General features: G+C 38.6%; 1 protein-coding gene across 3 annotated transcripts in view; it reads left to right on the forward strand.

Moving 5' to 3' along the window:
• Positions 1-3,759: 3,759 nt before the first annotated feature.
• The window catches only part of mri1 (methylthioribose-1-phosphate isomerase 1), a 35,898-nt gene continuing 19,084 nt past the window's right edge, over positions 3,760-20,573 (forward strand). For 2 of the 3 annotated variants that reach the window (XR_001635579.1, XR_001635580.1), the window contains exons 1-6: positions 3,760-4,065; positions 7,910-8,133; positions 9,664-9,833; positions 11,088-11,264; positions 11,346-11,570; positions 17,383-17,721. Coding sequence is in view for 1 of the 3 variants with exons in the window: in XM_016502650.1 (XP_016358136.1) it covers positions 3,934-4,065; positions 7,910-8,133; positions 9,664-9,833; positions 11,088-11,264; positions 11,346-11,570; positions 17,383-17,516 (1,062 nt within the window). In the remaining 2 variants the exon portion in view is untranslated. Of the gene's footprint in view, positions 4,066-7,909; positions 8,134-9,663; positions 9,834-11,087; positions 11,265-11,345; positions 11,571-17,382; positions 18,015-20,573 lie in introns of those variants that run through there. The other variant, XM_016502650.1, reaches the window with a different exon arrangement.

Genomic DNA, 20,573 nt, shown 5'->3' on the forward strand with positions numbered 1-20,573 from the left:
ACATAAATAAATAAAATAACGGTTATCGGAGAACAGGATTACAGACGGTCATTCGTTCCCTCTGACAGTTTCATGCATGTACCTAGCACTACAAAAGCGCAATAGTTATTTTTATTTGAACCCAGTTTTGTCTTCCATCTCCTCCTATCTGACATGGCTCAGCCTAACTTCTCTTTCACATATAAATGCTGTTAATCTGCAGTCTTTACAGTAATCTGTGTCTTCCAGTATTCCCAGATTAGGATAATGTCACTGCACGGCCGTGATATGGGAATAATCTCAGCACTCCAGCGAAGATGTTGAAGTGTGTGTTAGATGGAGGAGATGCAGATAATATCCCATAATCGTGGATTATCCGCACCCCGATGCTTCGTGAGAGGAAATGAAGTGGGGCTCATTGTGCGGGTGTTTCGGGTGGAGGACGGAGTCCATGTGTGCCTGTGTGTGTTTTGGGTCTGTTTGGTTTGATAAGATGGAATGAGAGGTTTTGTATCCGGGTGATAATGTGTGATGTTGTGTTGTTGGAGATGTGGTCATTCATATGCTGATATCAGCATGTTTTTAGGGAAGCTGTCGCCTCTTCGTTTTTTTTTCTTCCCTGCTTGTCTGTTTCAGAGTCATAGGGCATCAACTTTAACCCCTGACTGACACAGTCCAAACCCCTTGTTGTTTGTGTAGAGAAGATCTCAGAATGTGTGTGTGCAACAGTCAATCATTATATCAATTGTTTGTTTGTTTGGTTGCGTTTTTTTAACGAGCCAGACATTAAGCTGCCTCGTTTCCATGACAACCTCTTTATTCTGCGCCGTTGTCTTTTAGGATGCTGTCTGAACCCAATTAGCCTTCATCATCCTCATTCACTCCAGCATGTACAGATCAGTTTCATTACGGTCTCCGCATACTGAAGACAATCACTGCTAATGTATTAATGTATGTACTGATGTTCTGACGATGGGTCTATTTTTTAAAAGCTGCATTAATTTGTTAATGTGTCTGCGGTGAAGGATATGATAATGTCTAATGTAATAATTAAAAAAGAAAGTTGATCCAAAAATGGAGATTCTGTCATCATTCACTCATACTTGTGTTGTTTAAAGCCATGAATTTTTTTTTTTTAAATGCTTAAGTAATGCAAAAGGAGATGTTTTGCAGAATGTCCTGGCTGCTCTAAAAAGTGAAAGCAAATGGGGACTGGGACTGTCATGCTCGAGAAACAACAGAAAACACCTTTAAGGTAGGTTATAAATGTTTGCAGTACTTGTTCATTTCACTTTATGTGATGCATCTTAACAAGCCATATTTAAAAGTTTGCAAATGTAAGTAAGCTTTGAAGCTTTCAAAAATCCTATGGACAACGTTTATTATAGTTTAATGGGCCGTTCACACAGAATGCGTTCATTTCTGTGAGTGGCCTCTTAAGTAAGGCCTGTTCACTCCAAGAACGATGATGTTCTGTTTATTATAAGCACGCACTTAAAGGGATAGTTCTGCCAAAAATAAAAATTCTGTCATTAATTACTCACCCTCAAGTCCGCAAGACCTTCATTCATCTTCTGAACACAAATTAATATATTTTTGATGAAATCCGAGAGCTTTCTGACCCTGCATAGACAGCAACGCAACTGAAATGTTCCTAGGCCCAGAAACGTTAACAGTCCATGTGATATCAATGGTTAACTGTAATTTCATGAATCTATGACAATACTTTTTGTGCACAAAGAAAACAAAAATAACGACTTTATTCAACAATTCTTCTCCTCTAAATCACGTCTTCTGCCACTATCGAGAGTACCTCTACACATAGAACACGCATGCGCTGCAATTTGTTTACATGCAGAGGAAAGCACACGAATGTGTCGTGGTACTCTCCATAATGGAGGCAGAGGAGAAGAATTGTTGAATAAAGTAGTTATTTTAGTTTTCTTTGTGCCCAAAAGTATTCTCGTAGCTTCGTAAAATTGCGGTCAAACCACTGATGTCACATAGACTGTTTACATTTCTGGACCTGGGAACAATTCAGTTGCGCAGGGTCAGAAAGCTCTCGGAATTCATAAAAAATATATTAATTTGTGTTCCGAAAATGAACGAAGGTCTTATAGGTTTGGAACAACACAAGGGTGAGTAATTAATGACAGAATTTTCATTTTTGGGTGAACTATCCGCTTAAGTTGTCGCCTACTGCGTTAAATGTTCGCGCTCGTTAAAGTCTGTTCGATTTTGATTGGCTGTCAACGTTATTTAATCGTTTTTCAGATGGGGAAAAAAATCGTTCTGAAAGTCATTCGAACGTCATCATTCCTCTGAATCGTCATCGTTCAATTTTTGCCGTGGGCTTCACAATTCTCACAGAATTAAAATGATTAATAATTATCCTTGACTTGAACAGCGCTGTCATTTCTGGCGCTCAACAGACCCCATTCACTGTATCGCAGGAGTAAACTGTGTAACGTTAAATGGGTCATATGATGTGATTTCAATTTTTCCTTTCTCTTTGGAGTGTTACAAGCTCTTGGTGCATAAAGAAGATCTGTAAAGTTGCAAAGACTAAAGTCTCAAATCCAAAGAGATATTCTTTATAAAAGTTCAGAGTCAGCCACACCTACCTAAAACGGCTCGTTCTAACACGCCCCCACATGTCTACGTCACTATGTGGGAAGATTTGCATAACGCCGCCCAAATGTTCATGCAAAGAAAGAAGGCGCAACTTTTATTCTCGCTGTAGTATTGTTGTTGCCGCCGCCGCCATGTCGTGAAGACGCTGTGTGCTTCGTTGTGAAAGCGAAACTACTTTGTTTGGTCTTCCAAAAGAGGACGATATCTGCTTCGTCATGCCTGGAGCTGATCCGTGCTGGTCGCTGAGGAAATACAACAACTTTGCGCTGTGGATCGCCGGATCGGCTTTCACCGTGGACGAAGCGGAGTCCAGCCCGGGGTCGTCACATGTGGTTGCCGCAAGCCCTCCGGACGCTCCTTCGTTGAATCTGCTGCCTCTGCTCACTCGAGCCCGCCGTGTGTTTCGTTGTGAAAGCGAAACTACTTTGTTTGGTCTTCCAAAAGAGGACAACCGCATAAACATTTAATTACACCAAATACACAAAATAATGTTCTTTTTAGTAGCATCATATGACCCCTTTAAAGTTTTAAAAACTCTAGTTTTGTGTTACACAGGAGAAAGATCTATATATAATGTTCTCTATTATTAGATCAGTGGTTCTAAGGTGATTACGACCGAATTTTCATTTGAGGAAGAAAATACCTTTTTAAATTAAAATCCCTCTGAGGTGAAAGACGTCATGACATTAAAATATCACACTTTATTATCGTCCTTGGTGTGAACGGCTTAGAGTGTTTTTCTCATCATCATTTTTTTGTGTTTTTTTAAGAACATTAGACCGTTTGCGATTATTAAGATGAGTAAATGGCAGAATTCTCATTTTGGTAAGAACCATTCCTTCGAATGAAAGTCCCTGATGACGCCGTGGCTTATTAAAATATGAACAATAGCGCCTGCGTGTGCGTTTTTATCGATTCCTCCATAGAAACATGATCTTACGTGTCCTCATTCCGAGTCTCAAACATCTGCTCTTCATTGGATCCCTCCATTCACTCGCTAAGAATAGTCTGAATCGCTTTATTGTTGCTTCGCCGTAGTTATAAGAATAATAAAAGGCTTCATCTGAATGTAACGCAGCTCCGCGGGATGACTGACAGGAGTAGGCGTGGTCAAGGGGGCGGGGCTTCCTGACAGAGCGAACACGCGGTTCCGTGATCGGTGCGCTTTTCCCCCTCGATCCGTGCAGACGCCCACACCTTGTGATTCGCGATTCGTGATTCACGAATCGCAGCGCTTTTAACGCGAAGCGGACCGACGGAACCCGTCACACATCGGCGCCAGCGCTCCCGGAATACGTTCAGCCGCATCTCATACGGGTCATGACGCTGGAGGCGATCCGGTACCGGCCCGGTTCTCTGCAGATCCTCAACCAGCTGCTGCTGCCGCACGAGACCGTGTACGACGAGATCCGCTCGGTGCGGGACGGATATGAGGCCACCAAGAGCATGAAGGTAGGCTACTGCAGGCCCGGTCGACGGATCCTCTTCCCGGTTTCGCTCGCGCACCTCCGGACATCTCAAAGCCGGTAGAGCTCCTTTGTGTCGGATCGGAGCACGGGCTTGCCCTTTTTCTTTGTGCACGCGTGTGCATGTGTGATCTGCATAACCTGCGCTTGACATAACGTCCCTGCGCTGCTTTATTTGTTGTTTTTTTAAATAATGCACGCTTGCGTCTTAACCCATTTAATCCGACATTTTTCTCAGGCATGAAAGTATCAAAATGATGTGTCATTAGTAACCCCTTGAAATAATCACAAATTATTTGGGGGGCGTTTTATGGTTGGTCAATATTGTGCAGTCATCAAAATTCTTATATATCTCAGCCCAGCTATTAACCCGTTTTAAACTGTTTCATTACTGTGGTTAGTATTATACATTAAAACCCCTTATACAACACTGAATAGGTATACTAAGATAAAAAAAACAAAAAAAAATGTGACCCTGGACCACAAAACCAGTCATAAGGGTCTATTTTTTTGAAATTGAGATTTATACAAGCAGAATAAATGAGCTTTCCATTGATGTATGGTTTGTTAGGATAGGACAATATTTGGCTGAGACACAACTATTTGAAAATCTGAGAGTGCAAAAAAATCTAAATATTGAGAATTGTCCAAGTTCTTTGCTATGCATATTACTAATCAAAAAATTAAGTTTTGATACGGTAGGAAATTTACAAAATATCTTCATGGAACACGATCTTTACTTTAATATTCTAATGATTTTTGACATCAAATAAAAATCTATAATTTTGACCCATTCTATGTATTTTTGGCTATTGCTACAAATATACCCGTGCTGCTTATGACTGCTTTTGTGCTCCAGGCAGGGTCACAAATAGTTGTTATCCCACCGGTCACTATTGTGACCATCAAGATGTTTACTCATTCTATGTCCACACTCAACAAAACTGAATAATTGTGAATTCATATATTAATACTAGACACCTTAAAGATAATGCATACCAAAAATCTTTGTTATGTCTTTGTTAACATACTTTACTAGTCTTTTGTTTTGGAGCTTTGCTGCAGCCATCATCATCTCATGGTGCAAACAGGAAGTAAACTACTCTGGTCATGTGACGATTTGCACTAAAGATGTGACACTGCACATATTTAATTGAGACACTTTATTTTTTCCATATTTGCCGAAAATGCACTAAAACAACAGTCAGTAATATTTTTAGAGCTTTATAAATGAAAACCTTCTTTACGGTCACTATTGTGACCGGTGGGATTAAATGAGTTAAATATGCACACGGCCGCTTGGGTAAACAAGTTATTTCCTTAAATATTTGGGAGTGTTAGTTTACGCTTGTAAAAACTTAAAAGTAATGTTCCTAAAGAAGTCAATCGTGCATTAAGGTTAGGGCAACGTTCTGTAATAGCTGGCTGTTCCTGACGCTGATATTACAGTAGCCAGTCTTAACAGTTTACGTGATCTGGCTCTTGATTTTATTATTGTTATTTTTTTGCTGGGAGGCACACGTATCAAAAATGCGCACGGTAAGAGCATCTACGGTAGTTCACGTTGGCCAAAACACACAAGGAAACATGTTGTGGAAAAAATATTGTCGGCAATCTCAGACATTCGTCTTTCGGACGGGAATAGTTTTCTCAGAGGATCACGGAGTTTGCCGAAAAACAGTAGGTGATTTGCTCTGGAATTATTACAGAGGTTGTGTGAGAAAAACACAGACGTGGAAGATTCGGACGGGATTAAAATCGCAAAGTACTTTTCTCTAACGGTAGTCCCGTCCGAATAGGGCTTAAATCATAAACATCTTAAAGACATCTAAAAAACGTCTATTTGACATCTGATAGGAAACGTCCTATAGACGTATCGCAGATGAGCAATCACTCTAAAATATGTCTTGCAGATGTAAGTGCAGACATCAAATAGACATCTCCGAGATGTACGTGTGCTTGCGTGCACATGTTGTGACGTCATAAAGGTGTTTCGCAAACCTCGGGTTTTCTTTCTCCAGCTGTTCCAATCTTGATTAACGTAGTGCATAATTAATGTGTTGGGGCGATGGTTTTCCGGCAGCCATGTCTGCGCTTCATTAATAGTCCTTACTGCAAATATCTGGCATGAATTATTGATCAATCGGGGATTCAGGGGCTTTGGTCCTGTGCCAGCCGCTGTCACTGTCATGAGACCTTTACTAATGGATGGGAAATGACACTCACGAGCGAGCAGTCCTACACCAGAGTCTCTCTTTACTCTGCATTTGTCCAAGGAAAAAATGTTCTTTGATGGTTCATCACGAGTGGCCCATGTAATATAGAGCATGATGCTTCCACGCCAGAAATACCAGATCCTGTCAGAAAATGTCTTGTAACAGAACAGTTAGCCAGCAAAACTGTCTAATACCCAAAACCAGTGTTTTGTCTGGAACCCAAAACTGTATTAACAGTCTTCTATCAGCCAAGAAGTTGACTGAGGAAAGCCAGAGAAGAGCAGAAGCAGGACATGAAGTGGTGATAATAAAAAGGAGCAGTTTATTGAATAATCTTAGTTGTGACCAGCACAAATCTGGAAAATTACTGCTTCACAACAACGTCCCGTGACCTTCAAAAACCCTGAAAGTAAAACATTCTCCTATCTCTTACTAATGAAGACAAACATCCAACCACACATCATAAGACTAAACAACAATGGCAAAAATATCAAAAACAATCATGTAATATAAATGACTAATCAATTAAATGAGTATATAAATGGCTTTAAAATGATTAAATGGAATAATAAAATGATCAAGTGATAAATGATTATGAATGAATGAATATAAAAGGAAAGTAAAACACAACACAAATGTATGGTTGCTCTCTTGATGCACAGCACACACAGTTTGCGTTTATTAAGAGACATTATGAATGTCAGATATTCCGGTTTTTGTCATACGATTATTAAAGGGATAGTCCATCTAAAAATAAATATTCTGTCTTCATTCCAAACCTGTATGAGTTTCTTTCTTCTGTTGAACGCATGAGATTTAGTCAAAAATGGAAGAATGTTGGTAACTGAAGAGTTGTCGGTAGCCATTGACCTCCATGCTTTTTTTTCCATTCTATGGAAGTCATTGGCTACCGTCAACTCTTCGGTCAGCAACATTCTTCAGAATATCTTCTTTTGTGCTCAGGAGAAGATGAAACTCAACAACTTGAGGGCGAGTAAATGATGACACAATTCTCCTTTTTTCCCCTTTAAGTCATTATGACGTCATAGTTATTTAATTAGCTCTTTGAACTGAATGCCACTTTCAGAATGATGTCATAATTGTTCATTGTAATCATAATGGCAGGATTCCGAGTTCTAAAGAACGGATGACATCATACTTGCCATAACTTCTCATAATCTCTGAACTGTGATTACTCTGGATGACTCCATAATTTCACTGAAACTCTTAAATGGAAATGTCGTTTTCCTTTAAAAGTTTCACTAAATGCAATGAGTGGTACTTTTGTGCATTTATCCCATTGGATTTCCTGGTAATATTTAACATTTTGAATGTAAAATGGGTTTGCAAACAGCATTTTGGCTTCAGCGCACAACTTTTATCTCAGAATGTTTTTTTTCCATTCAGTATGAATAAATGTATGTGGCTTTTCATCCGAAAAAATCTAGTTTTTCATTCCAGTGAGCTGATGTTAGAGCTGACTGGAAGTGTTCACATTGTGAAAGCCGATTGACATGGATGATTTGTGAATGTAGCGGGCGTGTGAAATCAAGCTCCTGGTGATGAGAAGCGCTATTCGCTTCTCATGTGACCCTGTGACCCTTCACCCTGCAGGTGCGCGGCGCTCCTGCCATCGCCATCGTGGGCTGCCTGAGCCTGGCGGTGGAGCTGCGGGCGGGCGCGGGGGGCAACGACCTCGTGTGCTTCATCAGGGACTCGCTGTGCCACCTGACGTCCGCTCGACCCACGGCGGTCAACATGGGCCGAGCCGCCCGCGAGCTCATGGAGTTCACAGAGAACGAGAGCATGGAGAAGAACACCGAGCAGCTCCGAGACAGGTGACACGCTCGAGGGGTTTACCCGGGATGGGAAGATTTAAAAAATTGTTTTCTTTGAATGAGTTTTGTTTTAATAGCTAGTGAACCAGATATTCCAGAAAAGATCGGTATATTCTGCTTTGCTTTCTTTGCCATGTCTGTGAAATAATAATCTTAAAGCTTTTGTACTAATTGTCAGAAATTCTAATTGCAGTGTCTGTGCCAGTGTTGTTATTAAAGGGATAGTTCACCCCAAAATGAAAATTACTGTGATTAATTACTCACCCTCATGTCGTTTCAAACCCGTAAGACCTCGGTTCATCTTTGGAACACAAATTTAGATATTTTTGGTTAACTCTGACCCTCCCATAGACAGCAACGTAATTAACACGATCAACGTCCAGAAACGTAGCAAGGAAATAATCCATGTGACATCAGGGGTTCAACCGTAATTTTACGAAGCTACGAGAATACTCTTTGTGCACAAAGAAAACAAAAATAACGACTTTATTAAACAATTCACCCTGGTGCCATTTTGGAGAATATCCACTGAACGTAAACGGTGAACCCCTGATGTAACGTGGATTATTTTACCGATGTCCTTGCTACGTTTCTGGACCTTGATCGTGGTAATTACATTGCTGTCTATGTGAGGGTCAGAGTTAATCAGAAATATCTCAATTTGTGTTCCGAAGATGAACGGAGGTCTTACGGGCTTGAAACGACATGAGGGTGAGTAATTAATGACAGAATTTTCATTTTGGGGTGAACTATCGCTTTAACTAAAACTATTAAAAATAAAAAATAGAAATAAAAAAAACGGAAATAAAAATGAAGTAAAGCTAGATAGAATTAAAAAAAATAGCAAAAACTAATAAAAATGAAAAAAGCACAAAACGAAATTACTAAAATGTAAACATAAAAATTAAGTACAAAAATACATTAAAAATGAAGAACCTGCTACAACTAAAGTGGACTAAAAAACATTTTATTTAAAAATTGTTTGTTTGAATTTTTTTATTGTTTTATTATAATTTTTTTAAAGTAGTATTTTTTTTTTTTTATCTAGTTTTTCATTCCGGTGAGCAGATTTTAGAGCGGAATGGATTTGATTTCGAAATATTAAAAAGAAATAATATAAATATTTTATTTAAGCAAACATTTAAAGTATTATTTAAAATATTTTAAATTTAACAAATAATAAAAACATTTTATTTAAATAAATATTTTAATGGTTTTTATTTTTTTTCATTTTTAAAGTAGTCTTTAAAATATTTAAAATGATCTACACACCTTTCTACTTTGTGCAGTATCTGTTTACAGAGCCTTGAAGGAAATACGCTTGTTATTGTATGTTTCCAAATTTACCGTGTATAAATGTTTATCAGATATTCACTGTGAGAGATAAGTTTAAATCATTAAACGCAATTATATTTAACGACATTTCATTTTCAGCAAAAATGAAAACAAATGTTCACAACAGCCTAAATATGAAGTGCTGCATTGATTACGCCTCTAACGTGCCTGTCTTTTGGCCACGCCCCTCTGCAGCGTGATTGGCTGGATTGAGGAGATGTTGGAGCGAGACGTGAACGACAACAAAAAAATCGGCAACTACGGCGCGCAGCACATCCTGTCGGGCGTCCCGCGAGACTCGGTCACCATCCTCACACACTGTAACACCGGCAGCCTGGCCACCGCGGGATACGGCACGGCTCTCGGTCAGTCTGCGCGCTTAGCATCACTGCAGAAATTAAAGGATATGTCCACAATTCCACGATAAAAATTTCCTGATCATTTACTCACCCCCATGTCATCCAAGATGTTCATGTCTTTCTCTCTTCAGTCGCAAAGAAATTAAGTTTTTTTGAGGAAAACATTCCAGGATTTTTCTCCATATAGTGGACTTCAATGGTGGCCAACGATTTCAATGTCCAAAATGCAGTTTCAGTGCAGCTTCAAAAGGGATATCAGCCGAGGAATAAAGCCCCGTTCACACCAAGAATGATAACTATAAAGATAACGATATTAGCGTCCACACCAGCAAACGATATCGTCTGTTTATTCTAAGCACCCGCTCGTCTGCCGCTTTAAATTCTTGAGCTCGTTACAGCAGGATGGATTCTGATTGGCTGTCAGTGTTTTATCATTCATCAGCTGGAGAAAAATCATTTTGAAAGCGATTCCAACGATATTGTTTTTCTTTGTCTTTATCGTTGTAGCTGTGGTGTGGACTCTGCTATTCTTTAATATTGAGAACGATTTTTAGAGCTATATCTTTATCGTTATCTTTATAGTTACCGTGCTTGGTGTGAACGGGGCTTTAGGGTCTTATCTAGCTAAATGATCGGTCATTTTCTAAAAAAAAGATTAATATTTATACACTTTTTAACCACAAAAGCTTGGCTTGCTCTAGCTTGAAGCTGCACTGAAACTGTATTCTGGACCTTGAAATCGTTGGCCACCATTGAAGTCCACTATATGGAGAAAAATACATGTTTTCCTCAAAAACCTTCGACTGTAGAGAGAAAAGCTGCATCCCAAATGACGCACTATGCACTCATACACTATGTACTTATGCACTATGTACTCAACCATGTGTAGTATGAATTATATAATGTTATTTTGTCATTCATAATCGGAGTCTGATAGCCCCTCCCCCTTCGGTACGTATTTAAAGCTGCGACAGTTGAGTGCATGAAGTGTCCAACATTCCACACTTCGTTTTTTTCGGTCATTTAAGTGCATCATCCGGGTATTTAAAGTGCACTTTTTCTTTTTGGAATTTTCAGTGTGAACGCACTACTTGCACTATTTATACTACAAAACGTCATAGAATAGTGCATAAGTACGCGATTTGGGACGCACCTAAAGACATGAACATCTTGGATGACATGGGGGTGAGTTAAATGATCAGGAAAGTGGACTCATCCTTGATGAGCGACTCTGAGAACGACTGTAACTGATCCGTGCAGGAGTGGTGCGGTCGCTGCATGCGCTGAGCCGCTTGAAGCGTCTGTACTGCACAGAGACCCGGCCCTACAACCAGGGTGCCCGGCTGACGGCGTACGAGGCCGTGGCGGAGGGGTTCCCGGCCACCCTCATCACAGACAGCATGGCGGCGCTCGCCATGAGGGAGAAGGGCATCACAGGTGACGCATGTGGAGTGCATTTGCTTGAGTGTCGTGACTGTGTCAGGTGTGTCAGATGTTAATGTTCCTGTGCGCACACAGCTGTCGTCGTCGGAGCGGACAGGGTTGTTGCCAACGGCGACACGGCCAACAAAGTGGGCACGTATCAGCTGGCCATCGCGGCTAAGCATCACGGGGTACCGTTTTACGTGGCGGCGCCCAGCACGTCCTGCGACCTGAGTCTGGAGAGCGGACGAGACATTGTGATCGAGGAGCGTCCAGCTGAGGAGCTCACCAGCATCAATGGAGTTCCTGTAGCCGCTCCCGGTAAGTCAAGTGGACACTGCAAATTAATATATTTCACACAAACAATGGCACAAATTTAGATCAAAGCACTCTAGTTTTAAAATTAGAACTATTGAAATAAATAAAAAATAAATAAATATTACGCAGATGAAAAACAACATGCAACATTTCTAATTTTTTGTCAAGTTTTTAATTTGAAGCACTAAAATTACTGACTGGAAATAAATAAAAGCTAAATTAAAACTGAAATAATATCAATTAAACCTAATTAGTAATATAAAAAAAAAAAAACGAATTAAAGAACAAAGTTACTGAGTATTAGAATCAAATTAAAAAGAAAACTACAAATATAAAAATAACAATAATTCAACATATTAATAAAAAGTATAATAGTATATAACTAAAACTAAACTACCACAATTTTACCTGTTGATATACTACAATAAAAATAAATCACTGAATTTGCCTTAGTTTGCGAAGATTCTGCATAGAAAGATGCTTAAAGTTTCATTTTCGACACTTATTAGCAATTCTTTAATAACTTAATAACGAAAACAAAAATTAATTCATATATTCCACTTTTTACCTGCCTTTAAAGTCACACACACAAAAAAAAAACTGTGATTGGTTATTTTACATGTCAGTCAGATGCAAATATAAAATGCAGAGGTAAAACATTTAAACAAATTCATTCTCTTGGGATTTTTTGTGAAGTTCAGCATGCTTCCTTTAAATATATTTGTAAAATAAATATACGTCGGCGCCCATAGCCTTGTGGTTAGTGCGTCGACATATAGCGCAACAGCGCTCATGGTGACCCGAGTTTGAATCCCGCCTCGAGGTCCTTTGCCGATCCTGCTCCCTTCTCTCTTCCCAGTGCTTTCTTGTCAGCTCTCTACTGTCCTCTCACAATAAAGGCATAAAAAGGCCATAAATGTAACTTTAAAAAAAAACAAAAATAAATAAATAAATATACACGCGTTCAGAGGTTTAGGGTTGGTATGATTTTTCAAGTGACAGTGAAGACATTTATGATGTTTTCTATTTCAAATAAATGCTGTTCTTTTGAACTTTCTATTCATCAAAGAATACAGAAAAGAAAAATATATCACTGTTTCCACAAACATATGAAGCGACACAACTGTTTTCAACATTGATAATAATCAGAAATGTTTCTTGAGCAGAAAATCGGCATATTAGAGTGATTTCTGAAGGATCATGTGACACAAGACTGAAAATTTCAGTTTACATCACAGGAATAAATTACATTTTACAATATAATATCGACACTTATTAGCAATTCTTTAATAACTTAATAACGAAAACAAAATTTTATTCATATATTCCACTTTTTACCTGCCTTTAAAGTCACACACACAAAAAAAAACTGTGATTGGTTATTTTACATGTCAGTCAGATGCAAATATAAAATGCAGAGGTAAAACATTTAAACAAATTAATTCTCTTGGGATTTTTTGTGAAGTTCAGCATGCTTCCTTTAAATATATTTGTAAAATAAATATACGTCGGCGCCCATAGCCTTGTGGTTAGTGCGTCGACATATAGCGCAACAGCGCTCATGGTGACCCGAGTTTGAATCCCGCCTCGAGGTCCTTTGCCGATCCTGCTCCCTTCTCTCTTCCCAGTGCTTTCTTGTCAGCTCTCTACTGTCCTCTCACAATAAAGGCATAAAAAGGCCATAAATGTAACTTTAAAAAAAAACAAAAATAAATAAATAAATATACACGCGTTCAGAGGTTTAGGGTTGGTATGATTTTTCATATTTCAAATAAATGCTGTTCTTTTGAACTTTCTATTCATCAAAGAATACAGAAAAGAAAAATATATCACTGTTTCCACAAACATATGAAGCGACACAACTGTTTTCAACATTGATAATAATCAGAAATGTTTCTTGAGCAGAAAATCGGCATAGTAAAACATTTAAACAAATTCATTCTCTTGGGATTTTTTGTGAAGTTCAGCATGCTTCCTTTAAATATATTTGTAAAATAAATATACGTCGGCGCCCATAGCCTTGTGGTTAGTGTGTCGACATATAGCGCAACAGCGCTCATGGTGACCCGAGTTTGAATCCCGCCTCAAGGTCCTTTGCCGATCCTGCTCCCTTCTCTCTTCCCAGTGCTTTCTTGTCAGCTCTCTACTGTCCTCTCACAATAAAGGCATAAAAAGGCCATAAATGTAACTTTAAAAAAAAACAAAAATAAATAAATAAATATACACGCGTTCAGAGGTTTAGGGTTGGTATGATTTTTCAAGTGACAGTGAAGACATTTATGATGTTTTCTATTTCAAATAAATGCTGTTCTTTTGAACTTTCTATTCATCAAAGAATACAGAAAAGAAAAATATATCACTGTTTCCACAAACATATGAAGCGACACAACTGTTTTCAACATTGATAATAATCAGAAATGTTTCTTGAGCAGAAAATCGGCATATTAGAGTGATTTCTGAAGGATCATGTGACACAAGACTGAAAATTTCAGTTTACATCACAGGAATAAATTACATTTTACAATATAATAACATGCAAAAACACTTTTTAAATTGTAGTATTTCACAATATTACTGTATTTTGTAATAATAAATTACATTTTAACATATATTAACATAGAAAACCGTGGATTCAACTTGTAATAATATTTCACAATATTACAGTTTTACTGTATTTTTCATTAAATAAATGCAGCCTTGGTGAGCAGAAGAGAACATCTTACCAGTGCTAAACTTTTGAATGATGGTGTAAGTATATTAAATGTGCTATTGCTATTGTGTTCATGTATAGTAAATGGCTATTTGCGTTTTTTTTTTATGTTCAAAGCAGCAGGGATTTTTTTTGTTGTTGAAGAAGGGGTGAGAAAAGCAGAAAAAGCTGATTAGTGTGAGTGTGTGACTGCAGGGTTTAAGTGAGCTTTGAAACAGAGCGGAGCTGCTTTTAATTAAACGGTTCTGATATGAGGGAGGAATTATCCTCCGCACATGTGAAAACAGAAGAGAGAGAGAGAGAGGAGTCAGAATCATCAGATTAATTAAAGCTGCAGCGTTTAATAGCTGCCGGCGTCTCGAGGGGAGAGACAGATTACTGCACTACTCTCATGAAGACTACTGTCTGCCTCACAACAGACAAGACCGGGAGATTGAGACGGGAACGCTGGTCCCAGATCAGCACCCCAATCAATTCATCTCAGCAAATTAACTTGTTATCTGTCTGGAACCGTTATACGTCTGTTATAGCTGAAGAGAAACAGCATGAATTATATGAGCTAGATTGCTGTCTTTGGAGACATTTATTATTCTATCACTTGCTCAGCATTGGATCCTCTGCAGTGAATGGGTGCCGTCAGAATGAGAGTCCAAACAGCTGATAAAAACATCACAGTAATCCACACCACTCCAGCCCATCAGTTAATGTCTTGTGAAGCAATAAACCGCATGTTTGTAAGAAACAAATCCATCATAAAAGGGCACCTATTATGCTCCTTTTTACAAGATGTAATATAAGTCTCAGGTGTCCCCGGAATGTGAAGTTTCAGCTCAAAATACCCCGCAGATCATTTATTATATAATTTTGAAAATGCATATTTTGAGTGGAAGCAGGAAGGCGCTGTTTTCGTGCATGTCTCTTTAAATGCAAATGAGCTGCTGCTGCTCCCCGCCCCCCTTTCCAAAACTGGGCTGTGCCTTTACAGCTCGTTCCTCAGATAATCTGCTAAAAATATCTGTTTGGCTTGGATTATCATGTCTATCGCGCTGAAACCATGCGTTTTAAACCACATTAGTTTAAACTTCTGATATACGGTTTCCTGAGCGCACACATCTGAAGTGAACGCACAGAAACCGCTGTCACAGCATGTGAGTACTAAACTCTTTCATGTCTTATTGCGCTTAAACTGTCAAATACAAGTTTGTTAAATACACAGTCAGTTATGTCTGTGAAGGTGAACAGCTGGGAAAGAAATCGCATGTCTATATTAGATCTGTGTATTAAGTGACAGCAGTGTAATATACCGTACCTACTGCTGTCTATGCTGATAATATGACCCAAAAACATCTATAGCTTTAATAAGATATTTCTTACTTGAATGCTGCTTTTAAATGCTCTAGCGTGAAGATGAACATGGCGAATTGTGTGCGGCTCACTCAGGGCGGGGTCTCTGCTAATACGGCAGTGTCCGTCAACAATCATGGGCGGGGCCTAAACAATCAAGACGTTTACATGGACAACAATAGTCAGATTTTAATACGATTAAGACAATACTCTGATTAAGAATCTAGCATGTAAACAGAGATTTTTGATTACCTTAATCCGGCTAAAGTCATACTCGAATTAAACTCAAATCGAATTAAGACATGGAGTATTCCTATTTTAGTCGCATTATTGAAGTGCAGTACACATGTACACATGACATGACACTAGACACACCTTAATCAAACTATTACCGTACTTTTCGGACTTTTCGCTGAATTTTGGCTTCAAGCAAGTAGGCACATTTCTATCCGTCGTCGTCTGTTTGCACATATAGCATGACATATAATTAACTGCACTTAAAACATTCGTAAAATTAAAAATGAAACACCCTAAACTGTATAGTGCAAAAGACAAACTGTATGTTGATACGTGAAATTCTGGAGGGAACATCGGATGGCGTCACGTGGGAACGTAATGACGTGTACCATTAATCGATCTACAGTATGTACTATAACATAATGCATTTTAACTTTAAACTGTCACTTCTGTCCAAAATATCAATCCATAACACTGACTAGTCGATTATGAAAAGTGGTGGTTTACACATTGCTGATTAGTATTAAGTTAATTTTAAATACTGAAATAACTTCAAATAAACTAAAACTATTAATAATAACAATTAATAAACCTCACATGTGACCCTGGAGCACAAAACCAGTCATAAGTAGCACAGGTATATTTGTAGCAATAGCCAAAAATACATTGTATGGGCCAAAATTATCGATTTTTCTTTTATGCCAAAAATCATTAGGATATTAAGTAAAGATCATGTTCTATGAAGATATTTTGTAAATTTCCTTCCGTAAATATATCAAAACTTAATTTTTGATTAGTAATATGCATTGCTAAGAACTTCATTTGGACAACTTTAAAGGCAATTTTCTCAATATTTAGATTTTTTTGCACCCTCAGATTCCAGTTTTTCAAATAGTTGTATCTCGGCCAAATATTGTCCTATCCTAACAAACAACATCAATGGAAAGCTTATTTAGTCAGAAATGGCTGGTTATGGTTTTGTGGTCCAGGGTCACATATAGCCATTTATAAAACGGATAGTTCCGGTCCTTGATTCTGATTGGTTGAGCCGCGTTCGAAGCTGTTGTAAATTACTCTACAAACATACACCTTTGTTTACTTCTGTGTGTTGCTCGGCAACCACTTTGTTGGAACCACAACTGTTTCTGAGCAACTACATTGTTTGGTGGAAGAATACTGTTTTTATTAATATCATTACACTTTATTTGCTCTGTTTTATTCTGTGAAACCTTACTACGTATATGGAATAACCGTTTTATAAAAGCAATAAGCCCCGTGAAGCCGTGGTTTACAGTGAATTTATAACAGCTAAGGGGGTTTTAGGCACGACGCGAACAACGCCCCTTAGCTGTTATAAGTTCACTTGGGGCTTATTGCTTTAATTACTAGAAGAAAAACTAAAACTAATAAAAATGACAAAAAACTCCTAAAACATAAATTCAAAGTGCACACAGAAAATCTCACAATCAAATCTAATTCAAAATATTAATATTAAATATGATCGTGCTCTGGGTTGTGTTGCAGGGATCGATGTGTGGAACCCGGCGTTTGACGTCACTCCTCACCAGCTGATCACGGGCGGCATCATCACCGAGCTCGGCGTGTTCCTGCCGTCTGAACTGCAGGCCGCTCTGACGGGGAGACTCACGGCTCTGTAGGGCACTCGCTCGCCTCATGTTTTCACCTCACTGTGGTGGAAGTTGCACCTTTACTTACACACACAAGCGTCGGCACAGAGGTGTAAACAAGGTATACTAGGCACGCTCGATTCAATTCAACACTTACGACGTGGAATAACACCATGTGACACACTTGTACAACCCAGGGATGCTTGTAAACACACACACACACACACACACACAAGTACGTTCTCCTTCTCTCTGTGTGTACAGCTCATGTCACGTCATCTCATGTCTTGTTCCTTTTTCCACTCGTTTCTTCCCCTCTATCTGGCTCAGCTCCAGTTTTTAACAGGAAATGTTTCACAGAGGTGGTAAACAGTGTAGAACTTTCAGAGTATTTCAAAATAAAAGTCATACGATGAATACGGGTCAACTGATGTCCTGTAAGGGGGAACCTCATGAAAGCTGTCCGGGTCGTATTTCACCCCAAAATCAAATGGAAAAGTAAGAAATTACATTTTTTTTATAAAGTAAACAAAGATGTTAAGAAAGATGTTGCGTTGTGATTTTAATGACACTTAAATATTTTTAAAATCCCTCCATATTCTCAGTAATGTAATACAGAAAAAAATATATATTTAACTACATTTTTTATTTAAAATATTGTATAATATTAAACGATATTGTGTTGTATTACTATAATATTTTTACTGTAATATTGTAAAAATAATACTATATTACAGTAATGAGAATCCTAATAAAGATATTTTAAAATATTCTCAAAAGAACATTCCAAAAACAGTAAAGAAAAAACAAAAAAACTTCACCTCCAAAATTTTAAACGGTAGTGTGTCCCCCCTTTTTTTGCATTACACTAATTTTGAGAATTTTGGTGGGAAATGTATTTAAGTGTCATCTTTATGATCCTAAAATGTTTTTGCAAAACTTAATGGAAAATGTAATGCCATTTCTTTTGGTTTTGAGGTGAAGTGTTTTCATGAGACTTTCCCTTACAGGTCCGACTGTTTATTAACTATAATAATAGATTTATGTAAAATATAAGCCCATTTTAGATAAGGGCTGTTATTTAATCTACATATACACGATTTATGCCGATCTGAGTGCCAGTCCTTGTACAGGCCGTGCCAGCTGAATAAACTGTCTCATGTAACAAAATCAAAATGTTATATTAAAGGTCCCATGGCATGAAAATTTCACTTTATGAGGTTTTTTAACATTAATATGAGTTCCTACAGCTTCCCTTTATGTCGTCATACGGGGTAAGGTTACCTCCCCTTTCTCTGCTTTGCCCACCCAGAGAATTTGGCCTGCCCATGAGAAAATGAGCTACTACCGTGTGAGGCGAGCGCAATATTTTTTTTTCCTCGAGAGACATCATGGCTTGCAAACGAGCGAAGCATGGCAGTTGCCCCGCCTCTCTCCTCCTCATTAGCATTTAAAGCTACAGACACAGAAATGGCACGTCCTAAGGAGAGTTCATTGTGGGACTGGCTCGTAGTGGCTGAAATTCTGCACCAAGGCTGAATTTCGGGAAAGAGACTTCAGATACAGTACTAGGGACCACTTAGGCCTATATAAAAGCATCCAAAAAGCAGCATGTCATGGGACCTTTAACATTAAGAGAGATTTTAAGCCTGCAATCGAGCAAATAAAACAAATAGAGAGTATTAGTATTCATATGCAGATGATCTTTAGCCTTATTTGAGTAAATACAGTATGTTAGAACAAAGTCATTTAGACCAGAATAGTCAGTCTACCTAAAACGAACAATTACCGGTCAGTGATTTGAACGTCAAGGTTTCAGGTTTATCTCGAGCTCTATGGACCGGCAAAATGAGGTACGAATCCAAATTATTTTCACGTACAACCACAGATGCTGGAGTTAAACCTGCGATAATTTAGGCAGATGTATTTGATCAAGGTGTGGAAAAATGGTGCTATGGAGCTAGATGTTAGACAATACCTCAGAAGAGATCCCAGACTCCTCTAGTACTTCCACTGTGTTTTTTATCGTAGTTCTGTGTTGTATTTATTCACACGATCGCAGTCGAGCCTGGGTTTGGGCGGATCTTCGGCTGCACGTCTGATCGGGGATCAGCACCGCGAGTTGGTCCGGGCTTGCGCTCCGTGATACCGAATGTAACGAGGCGCGAGATACTCACTGCCTTACGAGACCAGCAAAAACACCCCGCCCACTGATGTCCGATTGGCTGAATGAGACGGAGCCACGCCCACCTCTCAGAGAACGGTGTCGCTACTAACGGCTTTCTGAAATTATTTCAAATAACAATGTATGATTTTTATCATAGTCCAGTTTTTCACGGTCGGAGAATCAGTGTCACATTAATAAACCTTAGTCAGGGTAACGTCATATTTAATTTCTGACAGAAATGAAAATGAGGCTGGACAGAATTACAGCGCGTTTAATGGATTGAACTGTTGTTTGAAAGAATAGCTAATGAAACGTCTTTATGAATAAAACTTTCAGAAGACAAAAACAACATAAAACAACCTTGAAGGCTGAGAGTTGACGAAAAATGACGACCTTTATACCGTGTGTGCCACGACAGTACAGCCTCGTTTTTAATCCGCATTAAATTCAAAATGGCATCTATCCTGATTAAAGGCCTGTTCACACTAAAGCCCCGTTCACACCAAGAACGATAACTATAAAGATAACGATATTAGCGTCCACACCAGCGAACGATATCGTCTGTTTATTCTAAGCGCACGCGCGTCTGCCGCTTTAAATTCTCGAGCTCGTTACAGCAGGATGGATTCTGATTGGCTGTCAATGTTTTTATCGTTCATCAGCTGGAGAAAAATCGTTTTGAAAGTGATCACAATGATATCGTTCCTCTGTATCGTTATAGTTGTGGTGTGGACTCTGCTATTCTTTAATATTGAGAAAGATTTTCTCACGATATTGAGAACTATATCTTTATAGTTATTGTTCTTAAGGCCCGTTCACACCAAGCACGATAACTATAAAGATAACGATAAAGATATAGTTCTAAAAATCGTTCTCAATATTAAAGAATAGCAGAGACCACACCACAACTATAACGATAC

The sequence above is a fragment of the Sinocyclocheilus anshuiensis genome, unplaced genomic scaffold (assembly GCF_001515605.1).
Source record: "Sinocyclocheilus anshuiensis isolate Anshui unplaced genomic scaffold, SAMN03320099.WGS_v1.1 scaffold1127, whole genome shotgun sequence".
NCBI classification, from domain to species: domain Eukaryota; kingdom Metazoa; phylum Chordata; class Actinopteri; order Cypriniformes; family Cyprinidae; genus Sinocyclocheilus; species Sinocyclocheilus anshuiensis.